The sequence below is a fragment of the Ceratotherium simum genome, chromosome 1, assembly GCF_057802395.1.
Source record: "Ceratotherium simum simum isolate JZ-2026a chromosome 1, ASM5780239v1, whole genome shotgun sequence".
In the NCBI taxonomy this organism is placed as follows: domain Eukaryota; kingdom Metazoa; phylum Chordata; class Mammalia; order Perissodactyla; family Rhinocerotidae; genus Ceratotherium; species Ceratotherium simum.
In genome coordinates, this window is record NC_141900.1 from 105,260,287 (window position 1) to 105,276,498 (window position 16,212).

At 35.7% G+C, this 16,212-nt stretch overlaps 1 protein-coding gene across 13 annotated transcripts in view; it reads right to left on the minus strand.

The window, feature by feature from the left end:
* Positions 1-16,212, minus strand: part of KMT2C (lysine methyltransferase 2C) — a 277,698-nt gene that overhangs the window by 157,907 nt on the left and 103,579 nt on the right. For all 13 annotated transcript variants that reach the window (XM_087433406.1, XM_087433446.1, XM_087433401.1 and 10 more), the window contains 2 exons: positions 12,777-12,925; positions 11,588-11,697 (listed from right to left, as the gene is read on the minus strand). In XM_087433406.1, the coding sequence (XP_087289532.1) occupies positions 11,588-11,697; positions 12,777-12,925 (259 nt within the window). The remainder of the gene's footprint in view (positions 1-11,587; positions 11,698-12,776; positions 12,926-16,212) is intronic.

The window sequence follows — 16,212 nt, forward strand, 5'->3', positions numbered from 1 at the left end:
TAAGGCCAAAGACATCTTCACTGAATAGGCCTTCCAAATTTAACCGTATTTTACCAAATAGGCATATCAAACTCTTAATTTTCCAAAACAGAAATTTCCATTTTCCTCTTAGCTTCTACCCAACTTAATCTCTAATAAAAATTTAAGAACCAAATTGGCAGGGTGAAAGAAAACAAACATCAATTTTTGGGTATCAGTGTACCTAACAGCATTCCAAGGTCAAATCTTGGATTTTCTTGCTGTATCCAGACTTTGTATTTAGCATTCTGATGGAATAATCCATAATAGATCTCTGATGCCTTCCTTATAGCCTTGCATTTTAGAGTGAAGTGATAATATAATTTCTGACTACACAAAATGAAGAAACTGAGTATAGACAGGTAGCAGGACTTGGTGAATATGTCACAACATTAGCTAACGATGTCAGACACAGAATAAATCAAAACTCCTAATTCTCCCCCATTAAATATGTAATTATGTTTTACTTAGAAAATCTTACAGTACAAAAACACATCCGAAGTCATTGGCCATACCTTCTTAAATTTATTAATCCAGACTCAGTAATTCCTAGTACACTTCCTATAACTTTTATTCTATGTCGCATTCATCTCTTTACTGGACTTCTTCCTCTGAACATTGACTACAGGGTCAATCTTGCATCTTCTTTTCTCCTCTTGTTTAATGTTCTCCATTGGCAGTATGATTTGCTGTCATTGCTGGTTAGGAAATTGTCTATGATTCCAACCCTAACACTAGTCCCATAGACATTTCATGGGGTTTAAGGCTCACTACAGCCAAAACAAAACTCCTAATCCTCCCACATACTCAGGCTTGAAACTACAGACGTCTGCAACTCCATCTAATTCATAGAGTCCAATACTACTCATTCTATCCCAGCAACATTCTATCTTTATATATCCCACATAATACCTAAACTCAGAAACTTACATTCATTGACCTTTAATTGTAGCAGTAATCCTAAACATTTTTGTCTTTAAGTAAACCTCTTCCAATTTAACTACAAAAGGCTAGACGAGTTCACATCTGTTAACGCTGCTCTTCTTATTGAGAAACTTCACTAATGAAATTCCTCAGCTTAGCATACAAAGCTAAGGACCTTTTCCATTCCTATTTCCGCTCTTCCCCACCCTCCTCATTCTCCAGTCATTCCCATATATGTGCCATTTTTCCAAAATCCACATACTCTCATACTTTAAAACTTTATTCAAGATAACACTTTGTCTAGACTTTCTACGTCAACCTATGGAAACTTACCCATCCTCCAAGCACCATCTTAAATCTTTCCTACTTTTTAAATATTTTCAGGTTCCTGTAGTCAAAATGTGTTTGCAATAATAGACATCATTAGTTAACTATAAAACATCCAACCCATCTGCTTCCTTCCTCAGGATCTCAGTTTTGTTCAGATATCCACCCCTCCTCTAAGCAGCAATGTGCTTCAGAAGGGGTAGGTACCGTCCCTGGCCCCAGAGGAGAATCATAGTCTAATCAAATGGTGGCTGTCTCAACACTTTTATTGGTTATTGGTTTAAGGCATGAACATAGGAAGTAATTCTACTTAATGAGATGCTGGGAGAAATCTGCTAGGGTAGAGGAAAGCATATAGAAAGAATTTTCCTTAACTAAAAGAATAATAAAGAAAAGTTTCTTTTTTCTTCTATTTCTGAACGTTATCATGAGGGTATGACGCTTAGGGCTCCTGCCCACCATCTTTTGACTATGCGAAGAACTGGACCAAGGAAGAGACCAGTATACTGTGGATGTACAATAAAGAAAGTAAGAACCTGGCAATTTGGCATCATGAAGCCACTTAACTACCCATCATTCTAATTCCTGATTTCCTACTGTAAAAAATATCCAGCACCCAACAAGGTAAAATTCACAATGTCTGGCCTCCAAATAAAGATGACCAGGCATACAAAGAAGCAGGAAACCACAATCCAAATTGAAAATAATCAATCAACCAAAACTGACCCAGAACTGACACAGATATTAAAATTAGCAGATAAGGACATTAAAACAGTTATTATAAGTATATTCAATATGTTCAAAAAGCTAAGTAGAGACATGCAAGAGACCCAAATCACACTTCATAAAATAAAAACAATATCTGAGATGAAAATTACACTGGATATGATTAATAGCAGATTAGAAATTGCAGAAGAAAAGATTAGTGAGGGCCGGCCCCGTGGCTTAGCGGTTAAGTGCGTGCGCTCCGCTGCTGGCGGCCCGGGTTCGGATCCCGGGCGCGCACCGACACACTGCTTCTCCCGCCATGCTGAGGCCGCGTCCCACATACAGCAACTAGAAGGATGTGCAACTACGACATACAACTATCTGCTGGGGCTTTGGGGGAAAAAATAAATGAAATAAAATTATAAAAAAAAAAAAAAAAGAAAAGATTAGTGAACTTGAAGACATAAAAACAGAAACTAAAACTAAGCACAGAGGAAAAAAAATCTAAAAAAATGAAAAAAAGCATTAGTGAGGAGTGAGACAACTTCAAATGGCCTAATATTTAGGTAAGTAGAGTCCCCAAAAGAAACGAAAGAGAGGAGGAACAGAAAAAATATTTGAAGAAACAACTGCCAAAAACTTTCTAACCATAATGAGAACTATAAACTCACAGATCCAAGAAACTCAAGAAACCCCAAGCATGAGAAACATACAAAAAATTACACCAAAGCATAACATAATCAAATTGTCCCAAATCAGTGATACAATATTAAAAGTATCCAGATAAAAAGACATGTTATGCACAGAGGAACAAAGATAAGGACGACACCAGATTGTTCATCAGAAACAATGCAAACAAGAAGATTGCAGCACAACATCTTTAAAGAACGGGAGGGAAAAAAGCCAACTAGTATTCTATACCTGGCAAAAATATGTTTCAAAAATGAAGGCGAAATAAGGGTACTTAAGAAATACAAATGCTGGAAGAATTCATCACCTGCAGACCAGCACTGCAAAAAATGTTAAAGGACGTCCTTCAGGCAGAAACAAAATGATACCAGGTGAAAATACGGATCTACACAAAGGAATAAAGAGCACCAGAAGTGGTAACTACATGGATAAATATATTTAATTTTTTTTCTTATTACTTAAGTCTCCCTAAAAGATATCTGACCTCTTAATCAAAAATAACAATAATATCTTACAGACTTTATAACATATGAAAAAGTCAGATGCATGACAGCAATAAAACAAAGTCCAGGAGGATAAAAATGGAAGGAAACGGAAGTATACTTTTATTACACAAGAAACTATATAATATCACTTGAAGGTAGACTATGATAAGTGAAAGATGTATACTATAAATCCTAAAGCAACTAATAAAATAACAAAACAAAAAGTTATAGGTAATAATCCAAAAAAGGAGATGAAAAGACATCATAAAAAATGCTCAATCCAAAAGAATGCAGGAAAAAAGAAACAAATAAAGAGACAAATGGAAAAAAACAGGAAGACAATCACATTCAATGTCCATGGACTAAACACCCCAAGTAAAAAGCAGAGATTGTCAGATTAGATTTAAAAAACCAAAACCAGTGCCTGAAAGAAATGCACATTAAATATAAAGACATAAATAGGTTAAAATATAAGGATGAAATAATATATACCATGCTTATACTAGTCAAAAAACAGCTGGACTGGATATATTAATATCAGACAAAGTAGTCTTCAGAATTAAATGCAGGATTTTTCTGTTACACACAGTCAAAAGTATCCTAATCAATACCTTTCCTCTGATCAAAGTTACAAAGTTCTTTTACATAACCACTACGGCACTTACCACAGCCTCTCTATGATGGGGAATAATTCAACACTGTATACTAAAAAGCACCTACTATAGTCCTGTAGACAGAAATATGTTGAAATTGAAACACAATCCAATTTTAGTACTGTGCAAAAAGGGGTTAATATAGCAGGTCTGCTACTATCCTTAGAGAGGCCTGCTTATACAGCTGGCATCTGGGAACTTGGATTTCTGGAGGGTTCCCACAGTTCCCTAAGTGATAAAAGTAGTTTCCTGTACCTAGACTATCTGCAAACAATGTGGCTTTCCTTCTGGCATGTGCTAGGCAGAGGGTGCCTATGTGACAGCCCCCAGTAAAGACCTTGAGCTTCTCAGGGCAGGAGCATCGCACACACGTTGCTGCATTTCCATTGCTGGGGGAGGAGGGTGCTCTGTGTGACCCCTCGTGGGATGGAAAGTGCCAGGAAGCCTGCACATGGATTCTTCCAGACCTTGTCAGTGTCTTTTTCCATTGAGTCCTATGAGTCCCTCTAGTAAGTCTCCATGTGGAGTTAGTCTTGTGAACCCCCAGCACAAATATAGAATTCAGACCTGTGAATGTTTGCTCCTTCCTCTTAAAAAACTAAAGAGGAAAATGAACAAAATATACTTTGATAATTTTTTAAAATTTACATTGCAAAGCACTAGGATGGTATAAAAAAATAAAACAGTACCAGACAACATTATCGATAAAATAGGTACCTGCAAATCACACCTTACATAGAGATGCAGACCAAAATATTTTAAATTATCTTATATAAATCTACTTTCAACTGGTTAGAGGAGGGGTGTGGAGAGAGACTTTTACTGTATACTGATTTTAACTTTTTTTTACCAAAATTACATTTACATTACATTGCTTACCTACATTCTTAACGTGTACTACAATTTTATTACAGAAAAGCTATTTATGTTGTTCTCTTTTGCAGTCTACAAAAAGAACCCAAAATACAAAAAACTTACAATCTTCCCACAGAATTCAGTTGGTTTTACATAGACACCTGGCACAAAATCAGTACAATACAATGGAATTTCAATATGGAGTTGTGGCAGGAGATGAGGGTGGAGAGAGCATAAGAAATTATCAATTCTGAGTAGGGAGACAATATGAGTAATATTTTAATGTTCTACTTATAGAGTAAGGCACTGAACATTTGATTCAGAACTAGTTAAAAGAACAGAAATACAAGTTGGAGGTTTACAGGTTCTTTCTTTTGGGGGGCAATGAGCGGAGAGCAGGAAAGAGGGGCTTTAGGGAAATAAATGATCAAACATCTGTAGCATGCAGAATTAAACTATTCCCTTGGTAATATTCAAATTATCCAGACTTCCAAGATGTTGATGGCACCCCCAGGGCTCCAAAGAGGAAATTAAAAGAAAAACACCGTTACCTTGCCTGAAACACAGGTTCATGGGTTAGCACACTCTTCCACCTAGCAAAAGATCAAGCTCCCCCTGGAAAAACTGAAAAACAATCTGAAGGAAATTCCAGAAAAACTAAATTGCTCAATAAAGAATGCCATTTAACAATTAACGAAATTACAGTAAACATATTAATTTTATAATAGGAATAATACTATTAATTAAACTAGGATTTCTCAATCTCAGCATCATTGACATTTTGAGCTGGGTAATTCCTTGTTGTGGGAGGCCGTCCTGTGCATTGTAGGGTGTTTAGCGGCAGCCACTAGGTGCCAGTAGCACATTTGTCTCCATTCAAGCTAATGCACTTCACATTCTCCTTCACTGGCAAATTCCATTCATGCACACATTTATCCCATAAATGACTTTCTTATGTTCCAGATACTTTGTTAAGCAATAGAGATAAAATAATAAACCAAAACAGATATTATCCATGCCCTCATGGTGCTTACAGCCCTAGTTGGGGGGACCAAAATTAATAAAAGACTCACACAGTGTAAACTTACAAATGTTGCTAAGTGACATAAAGGAGGGATACATATTCAAATGAGAATGTATAATACAGATGCATGCTCCAATATTTCTTATTGAAAGATGTGCACAATCAAAAAGTTTAGAGAATACTACAACCCCTCCATAAGAGCCTTGTACTTTGTTCTCTTCCTCCTCAGACTGAAAGGCCTGATTCTTACTTCACTTTATTTCAATATCTGCCACAGGTTTTGGGTTCTTTTTTTAAGGATTCTCACAAAAATAAGGAGATCTAAACAGAAGTACTACATTATTTCCACAACCATTTTTCAATCCCAACCAAAATTATCAAAATTTAGCTAGTAAATTTTCACCTTCCGTAATCAAAAAGTACTCATTTTTGAACAAATGAGTTTAAAACATACCAAAACTCTTTAGAATATTTTAAACAGATCAGGAAATTCTGTATCCACAATTTTTTGGCAAAAAATGTGAGAATATTTTGTTGTTTGTTTGTTACCAACTTTCATTGTTTCTGGCAATAAAACATCAATAGAAATAGTTCCAACCAGCTGTTTTCAAAATGCTCAGCCCCCTGCACAGGTTTCTTTGAAAAGTCATTACGTTCCCATTATTGAAACGTCACCTTTATCTTAAAGAGGCAGATGAAATGTTTATTTTCTTTAAAAACAAAGGTAGATATCATGATACATTCAGCAACATGTCATCAAAATAAAGGTCAACAAATTTCGAACATCTCTCTTTTGGTAAAATACAAATGTATTCTAAGTTCAACAGCACTTTTACACACTTTGCCCCTAGGGACCTTTTGAGGTATCACAGATTTTCATTGTCACTGTCTGTCTCCCCCACACCCGTTCGCTTATGTAGAATTGTGAAGATTAACTCTTAAGATTTTTTTAGGCAATTACGAATTTATAAACTTGTATAAAATTAACCACATTGGTGACCTCCTTTAACACTTCAGCACTTCAGACTTCCTTCTTGTAACTAGGCATGATTCCATGAATGAGCTTTGGTTCTATTCATTTAGGCTACAAATATTTATTGAGGAATGACCAAAACAGAAAAAGATCCTTGTAGGAATGGCACTATTATTCTAGTGAGGGGAGATAAACAAGGTTATTAAGTAAATATACACTATGCTAGATGGTGATAAGTGCAAAGGAAGAAACAATACAGCAGGGATATTATGGGAGGAGGAGGCACTTGACATTTTCAATAGGGAGCCCAGCAAAGCCCTCACTGATAAGCTAACTCTTGAACAAATACCTAAAGGAAATGAGGGAGCACGCCATGCATATATCTAAGAAGAGTATTCACCAGAGAGGGAGCAGGAACTGCAAAGGCCCTGAGGTGGACATACGTCTAGTGTACTTGAGGAAGACCAAGGAGGTCAGTGTGGCTGAAGGAAGCAAATGAGGGGAAGAGTTATAGCGGGTGATATCTTAGAAGTACTCGTGCTGGGTGGTGAAGATCATGGAGAGCCTTACAGGTTAGTAAGAACTGGTTTCTCTTCTCTGAAAGAAATGGGAAGTCACTGAAGAGTGTTAGGTAGAGGAGTGGTGTGACTCGACATACGCCACTTATTTATATCAATACAGACTCGTGTACTTATTTTATTCTACGGATTAAAACCCAATACCATCATTATTTTTTATGGTTGCTCAAATTGGTGCAGCTCTTAGGAACTCCTTCAGGTTGGCTCCTGTGCCTTTAATAAGTCCACATCTTTTGGAGCACTTCCTTACTTTCTGGCACCTCATCTCATATTTTCCATGCACCATGAACTACTCTCAAGGAGCCCTGGTTCCTTTTATTGGAGAACAGTGGTTAGAAACCAAGATCTGGGCACTAGGTATGCACACTGCTACTGGCGGTCATCGCTTCCAGGCCTTCACAGCAGACAGAGCTAGGAAATATATGTACTCATACTAACTCGTGCATATACACATCTGTATTTCTGTATCTGTCTCTATAAATATTAAAAACGATAAGTTTATACTGCTATCTCTGATTCCATTCCAACACCACAAAACTCATTTTAGCCTTTTTTTTATTGGTAGCTCCTTTCTCCAATGTGAAAAACCTAGTTCTCATTAACTACCATATATTTATTTGTTCACTTATAGTATAAACATAAAGTAGTTTCAGAATTGCTAACCCGTACCCCTGTGAGAAACACATGTACTCACTAGATTACACATGCATGTGCAGTTCTTTTGTCTTTAGCTTCATGGGTACCCAGTCAAGATACTATCTTCCTGTTACTTAGGTTAGCTCTCTTCTTCCCTATCCCCTTCAGTGTGAAATTTTGCTATTCCTTTTTGGGTTCCTCCATATTCTAGATGGTTGTAATTGCTTATTTAGAGGGTATGTGAAACATTCTTATGGTTCTAAGAGTCAGAGCTATACAAAAAGACATATATGAGAAGTGTCTGTCACTCTTCATCCCCGCTATACCAATCCCATTCCTGTCTTCATCCGACCACTTTCCCACTCACTCTCCATAGGTAACCGATCTCTTTAGTTTCTAGTTTATCCTTCCTGTATTTCTCTTCTACAAATTAGCATGTGCATGTATATTTTCTTCTATCTCATTCTTTCTTACACAAAGGGTTGAACACCATAAATGGTCTTTTGCACTTTTTTTTTCACTTACAAGTATATATTGAAACCACTTCACATCAGGTTGTAGAGACATTCCTTGATGTATTTTACAGCTGCACAGGATTCCACTGTATGAACCATACCATAGTTTATTCAACCATTCTACTATGTGTAGTCATTTAGGTTGTTTCCAGTATTTTGCAAATTAAACAATGCTGCAATTATTAACTTGGAATAGCACAAGTATTTTGTATTATAGGAGGCATATTTTCAGGATAGATTCCCAGGAAGGTCAAAAGATAAGTGCATATGTAGTTTGTTAGGTATCGCCAAATTTCCCCCCAGAAGATTTATACCAATTTGCATTCCCACTAGCAAAGTATAAGAGTACCTATTTCCCCACAGCCTTATCAACAAATGTGTTGTTATATGTTTGAATTTTTGTCAGTGAAACAAACTCTTCTTTTCTTAGGGGCAAACAAACAAAAATAGTTCTAGTTAACTGATCTGTCCTGTGCCTATTTGATAACGGAGAAAAACAAAAAACAGTAGAAGTCGCAATAAAACACTGACACTACTGTAAGTTTTGATTGATTGAATCTAGTGGAGAAGTAAAGGTTTGATAACACTGCCATTAGTTTCCTTCTAATCTCATCTCTCCATCTACTCCAACAGTTGTGCGTCACTTAATGACAGGGCTATGTTCTGAGAGATGCGTCATCAGATGATTCTGTCCTTGTGCGAACATCATAGAGTGCACTGAAGGGAAACAAAATCTGCTACCCCAAAATGCGTCTCTTTAACATGAGGATTATTTTAGGCTGATTATTTGTAAAAACAAAAGACTCAGAAAGTTTTTCTTATTACCTCCCCCTTAACTGCCTAAAATAATTCAGATAAAAAAACCTGTCTCAGGAAGCGAGCTATCACCTTAGCATAATACGATCTACCTGGTAGACAGGGAGGAACCTAGAAGAGCCTGTTTGTTGGCTCCCCTCTGTGTTCTTCTGTTTCTACTCGGCCAAACACTTGTTTTTCAAATGTCTGATCCTTTTCATCTATCTGTGAATTGCCTTCCTTTCCTTTGAAGTCTCTGACCCTCCCCACCCCAACATTTTCTTATGTCTTTACCTGAGGATGGTATTTAAGTGAGAGCTTTAGTCATTTTGGCAAGTTACTCAGTTTTCCTCGGTTTCTCCCATGAATACACGCTATTAAACTTTTGTTTGTTTTTCTCCTGTTAATCTGTCTCATGTCCATTTAATTCTTAGACCAGCCAGAAGAACCTAGAAGGACAGAGGAAAATATCTTCCTCCCTTACAGTACTTACACAAACCTAGATGGTATAGCCTACTACACACTTAGGCTATATGGTACTAATCTTACGGGACCACCATCGTGTATGTGGTCCGTTGCTGACTGAAACGTCACTATGCAGTGCATGACTGTACTCCATCTGCGTTCCATCTGCTTGGGCCCACTCACTACTAACCCCTAGATAAAGTAAAGGAATGCATGTCTCCCATGGCCCTTGACTCCTCTGTCAGGGGTAGGGTATAGCCTTAATCTCTAAATTCCATTTCAATATTAATCAATAAGTATTCAAAGAAAAAAAATGATATCTTCTGTCCAAAAAGGATAGGATGAGGCAAGCTTTCTTTTAAGTAACCTCTTAGCGAACAAAGCTAGGAAATATATGTATACATACTAACTCACGCATATACATACATCAAGTTTTCTGAATTTGTATAAATATTAAAAACCATGAGTTTATATTGAGTCCTCTGATTCCAATCCAACACCACGAAGTTTATTTTAGCCTTTGTTCATTTCCTTTCCTATAATACTTTTCACTGCCACAAAATAATCCAAAGCTACTCCGGAATTAGTTCATGAAGAAATAGCTCTCATTGATCTACCACAGTCTTGATCTGGCCACCTAAGTATATTCAGACTGTAGAATTTACTATTATGCATCATATTGCTCAAAATTTGGTAACATAATCATTTAAATGTAATGCTGCATTTCCAAAACAAGCAGTCTAACTTGACTAATCTTGAGGTGAGAGTTACTCATTCATGTAAATTAGATCATTTTGATAATTTGAGTAAAGCTAATGTTATAATAATTGAATAATTACTTGAATCTAAGTCCTTGTCCCAACTATATTTTTGAAAGTTTTACCTATATTCGATCTATTAAAGCCCACAGTTTCTACGGTCAAAAATTCCATTTTTAATATTCCTTTGGAAGGGCTGTTTCATTTCTCCTGAATACACCTGTCAAAAACCAAAGTGGGGGTGGGCAGCCCCATGGCTTAGTGGTTAAGTGCAAGCACTCCGCTACTGGCAGCCCGGGTTCGGATCCCAGGCGCGCACCGAGGTACCGCTTGTCCGGCCATGCTGAGGCAGCGTCCCATATTCAGCAACTAAGAAGGATGTGCAACTATGACATATAACAACTATCTACTGGGGCTTTGGGGAGAAAAAGGGAAAAAAAAGGGAAAAAAAAGGAGGAGGATTGGCAATAGATGTTAGCTCAGGACCGGTCTTCCTCAGCAAAAAGAGGAGGATTGGCATGGATGTTAGCTCAGGGCTGATCTTCCTCACACACATACATACATACATAAATAAAAAACCAAAGGGAATTTGTAAGCAGCAAAGCAATTTCACTTCAGAGAGTTTGTTGCCTTTATAGATGGAAGGTAAATGTTGCATTTATTTCTGTGCTCGTTTCAAAATTACATGAAAATCACAGTAAAAGCTTTGAAAGACAGGAGACTGTGTACATGATATTACTTTGGGATAGTGCCAAAAAGACAAACTGAACTGCCAACTTGATTGAAAAGAAATATTTTAATCAATTTTTAAAACATCAAACAAAGCTAGTCTACATTGTGGACTAAAGATCTCGTCAAATCTGTCTCTCATTTTAAACCTTCATCAAATAGTTTCGTCTTAAAGAATAACAACATGGACATAAGTATAATTAGTAATTTTCATTCCTAAAAATTTTAATTTCTGATTTAAATGTAAAATATTTTTAAAGATTTACATTTACTGCACAACTTAACATTATATTCTAGTGGTCTGTACAAACTATTCTTGGATATAAATTAGTAATTTCCTATTTGAAGAGTTTTTACTTTATAGTAATCATTTAATAAATAATTCTTGCAAGTGAACCTTTATGTTAACTAGAGTAAATTTATAAAGCTGTGGTTTAATCTTTCTTCTACTTACTTCTGTGCTCCCTGAGACAACAGCTTTGTCCACGTTCACTAATAATGGTTCTTCCATCTGGCATACTCCCAGTGACCACTCCACACAACGGTGATGAGCCCAACAAGTGCCTAAAATGGTTCAAGTGAAAAGGAGCAAATGAATAAACATTAAATACATTAACACTAATAAGTAAAGACATAAAACCCCCAAATCAACTCTAATGTGTAAATACACAATGGTATCCCATATCTGTGGCACCACTACAGCAGCCCTTCTCAAAAGGTGGTCCAGTCTCTGGACCACAGCATCGGTATTATCTGGGAACTTGTTAGAAATGCAAAACCTCAGATCACAACCAAGACATACTGAATCAAAAACTCTTGCAGTGGTGTCCAGAAATCTATGTTTTAACAAGCCCTCCAGGTGATTCTGATGCAGATAAAAGTTTGAATTAGTGATTATTTCTTCAACAAAAAAAATTAGTTTTTAGTCATTTTATTTAAATATTACTATAAGATATTTTATTTGGTATCTTTACATAAAATAGAAAGAACATTATTTAATACTTTGTTCATAAGCAAGAGAATGTATGGCAAATAAGGTACATATACACCCTCTATTCTGCTCCATCCCACACCAAAAGCCCACATCAATCGTTAATAACAGCTCAGTCCTTAAATTCTCTATCACATAGCACTGAACCACTATCAATCAACATGCAGTTCAACTGCAGAATGAAATTTACTCAAAATCCCAACAGCACCGTATCAGGAGTATGGGTTACTAAACTGTTACAACAGAATACCCACATGGCTAAGATCTATTGCCCTTTACCCCTACATTAAACAGACCCAGACTGCCATGTTCCCCAAATTCTCAGAGATTCCTTTAAAATTTTCTTTCCTCAATTGTCAGATCTCCATGGCATTGCTATCTACGCAAGAGTAAATGCAAATATTTATAAAAGCATCCAGCCCAGTATTGGCCCTGTGCAGCTAGTAAATAAATTAGGTAAACATAATTAGACAATTTATTTAACCTAAGCAGGCATACCTAACAATGACATCTTTTACAGTGTGATTGTAATTATTTCTAAATGAAAAGTATTTATTCTAAATGAAAAGTATTTACTATTTACTTCAGAATTCACTAAAATTAAAATGCTTACAGAATCAAGAGGTAGTTATCACCGAAGACCAATTCATACCTGTAGGATCAAATAAGGCCTGGACATCAATGGCATCTGGAAGGCCTACCAGACTGAGTTCATCCCATAATTTACCAGCCTGATCATCTGAAGCAGTCTGAGTGCTGACGCTTACACAAGATACTATATTCTGCTGAAGAGATCGTTCTCTGGAAAAATAAAATAAAATAAAATAGATATGAGAGTGATAACAAGTAGAAAATGGTTTTGTTTTATCACAACTCAAATATAATGAATTGTCAAATCAATTTTAATTTATTAGGCATAAATGTCTTAAAACAACTTTTAGAATACATCTGTTATCATTCATAGTACAATATAACAGTGGATTGCTATATTTTATCATGTAAAACTTTAAAAAGTCTTCAAATCCATAAGGAAGTGTTAAAAATTACAGTTGCAAATTTATTTTGCCATTCTATATATTTTTTAAAAAACTGACACTCTAATATTCTAACAGGAACCATATTTTAATCACAAAAAATGAATATTCCCTTTAGCCTTAGTTAAATGCTTACAAAACATAAATCAATCAAATCAGAAATTTTCATTTGCTTTATTGTGAGGACTACCACAATAGATCTGGCCATTAATTTTACGTAAAGAAAGGTTATTTCCCAGGGGAAATGAAAACCCACTACAAAGCGTGAAGAGGGAGGGAGTGGGAGTGGGAGTGGGACGTGTCAGCTGGAGCTTTCTTATGGTCCTCTCGACAAATCTCGACAGCTGGTCTGTGGCATGACGATGCAAGAATTCTCTACCAAGACTTTACCTCACAAATCAGAAGCAAAAAGCAAAAACAAAATAGCTACTAGTGGCTTGGGGAATAAGGAAGATAGTGTAACAGCAAAATCTACAATTTAAAAATGAACACTGAATAAGGTATACAACGTACGGAAGATTTCAGACTTTCAAGGCCCTCTACTTCAGATATTAATTGAGATCATTAAGTAACCAATGACTACTATTGTGTTTAAACATTCAATATGGGAAATCAGATGACTGGCACTTAAACTTTAATCTTCTCCTGATATCATAGTATTTAACCTGATCATAATTCTGGATTAAATCACTATTGAATATAGATCATAACTCACTGCACTTCTGTATGCTGGATATTTATCATGATTCCTATTAAGAGAAAATCAGCACAATGACCAGGGTACTAAACTTTTTTATACCTGGAATCATTGAAAGAAAAAAAGTATTAACATATTTCAATAAGTACATTTAAATATCAAACCATATAAAAATAACCAGTATTTTTAAAGTTCAGCATTAGAAATGCATAGACTCACTTTTTCAAAAAGTTTGGCATGCTATGCTAACTTTAAATTCGCATTTTTATAAATGCCCACAGTAAAATGAGAACAAACTCCTTCCTATAAATATAATCTCCATTCCTATGAATATATTCTTCATTACTAATCATTGTCATTTTATTGGGAGGGAAAAAAAGACTAAGAGTTCATCTATAAAGACTAATGTATTGTTTTAACATATTTTCTTTACACCAGTATTTGATGGGGGGAATGGGTATAAAAACCAATGGAGGGGCTGGCCCAGTGGTGTAGCGGTTGGGTTCGCATGCTCTGCTTCAGCGGCCAGGGATTTGTGGGTTCAGATCCCAGGTGCGGACCTGCACACTACTCATCAGGCCATGCTGTGGCAGTGTCCCACATACAAAATAGAGGAAGACAGGCACAGATGTTAGCTCAGCGACAATCTTCCTCAAGCAAAAAGAGGAAGATTAGCAACAGATGTTAGCTGAGGGCCAATCTTCCCCACCAAAATAAAAAAAAACCAATGGAATGATTAACCAGTTTTTTACTAACCAGTTCCTAACCAGCAGCTTAATCAAATATCACCTTCAAGTTTTACAACCAGTTTTTATGTATATGCCATATCAGTAAGATGCTGGTGTCAACTCTTAGGATGACAGTAGCCCAGCTTAGGAAAGAACATCAGGAGAAGTCAGCAGAAATATATCCCCCCAAAATTTTAAGTCTAAAACAAAAGGAAAGAGAAAAAGAATCCTTGATTATATATTCTTATATTTAGTGCACCAAGAGAGGAAAACTATTTTAAAAATCTCCTTTTCAAATTAAAAAAATTTTTAACTGGTTTAATTTAAACCAGCTGTTTATCTGGTTTATAATTCATTAGTAACATACTTTATAAATATTTAAAATCATTACCAAGCTAAATTAATTGTCTACCCCTAAATGATTTCCAAATTTTATAAATGTGCTTTATTCCTAAGGTCCACCAACTGGCTTGTTATCATTACTTAGTAACTTGGTAAACAATAAGTGTATATAAAGACTTCCATTAAACCAAGCCTAGTTTTACATAATTATCTTAGCTTATAAAAGTTTTCACTAAAAATTCACTTAATTTATAAAGTAAGTAAATAAATGAAGCTCAACTGTATTTCCCAGAACAAGTGTTCATATAATTGCCTTTATTCAAGGCAGCACATGAGGATATAAGATCTAACCCCGTGTAGGCCATTAAATTTGCTAATTACTGATAGACATTATAAGTTTGCTGGACTTTTGATATATTTTATTAGGATGTGAGCACTCAATCGATCACAAAAGGTAAAGCTCTTATATTTAATCTGGCTATGGCCTTTAAAACATTACCACTCTCTAAACACAGTACTTCTAAACTTCCTTAAGCTGTTCCACCTTAAATTCTTTCAAAAGATTCTCTTTCTTATTATTGTTTCATTTCCTACTTCAGGTCTTCAAGGCACTGGCAGCAGCCCAAAAGAAGGAGCCAATCAAATAAGTACAACACAACAATGCCTTAGTACTTAAATTTGGATAAAAGCCACATAAGCACTTGGATGATTACATCATCATCCTCAAGGAGCAGAGCTGGTTAGCTTTCCAAGCTACATTTTTTACACTTCTCTCATCGACTACAGAAACTACTCCCTCAACTACCAGAGCCGGTCCACATATCAGGATGGCCTTTAAACAAAACTCTACAACATATAAAAAAAATTTAACTCCAAAAGAAAACATATTAGATAAGAGTTTTGGGTAATAATAATGTCCATGAATATAGACACACGTATATAGTTATACAAATATCTTAGTAAATTCTTATTTCATTAAAAAAAGAGCATCTTCTTTAATCTTAGAAAAGGCATTCTCAGAATACAATTACTTAGAAAGAAAGTTAACATTGTATTATAATAAGAGTTTACAGCACAGCTCAACATTTTCTGAACCACAAAAATAAATAAATAAATGACACATAAAGAATACGAGTAGTGAAAACCACTTTGCTATTGCTATTCTGTTATGTTATACTCTTACAAACAATTAAAAACTTAGAGGAAGAAAAGAAAGACTTCATTAATCGTTTTATCTTCTTTCCATTAATAGTAAATTGCATGAACTCCGTCTAGGTTTATGTTATG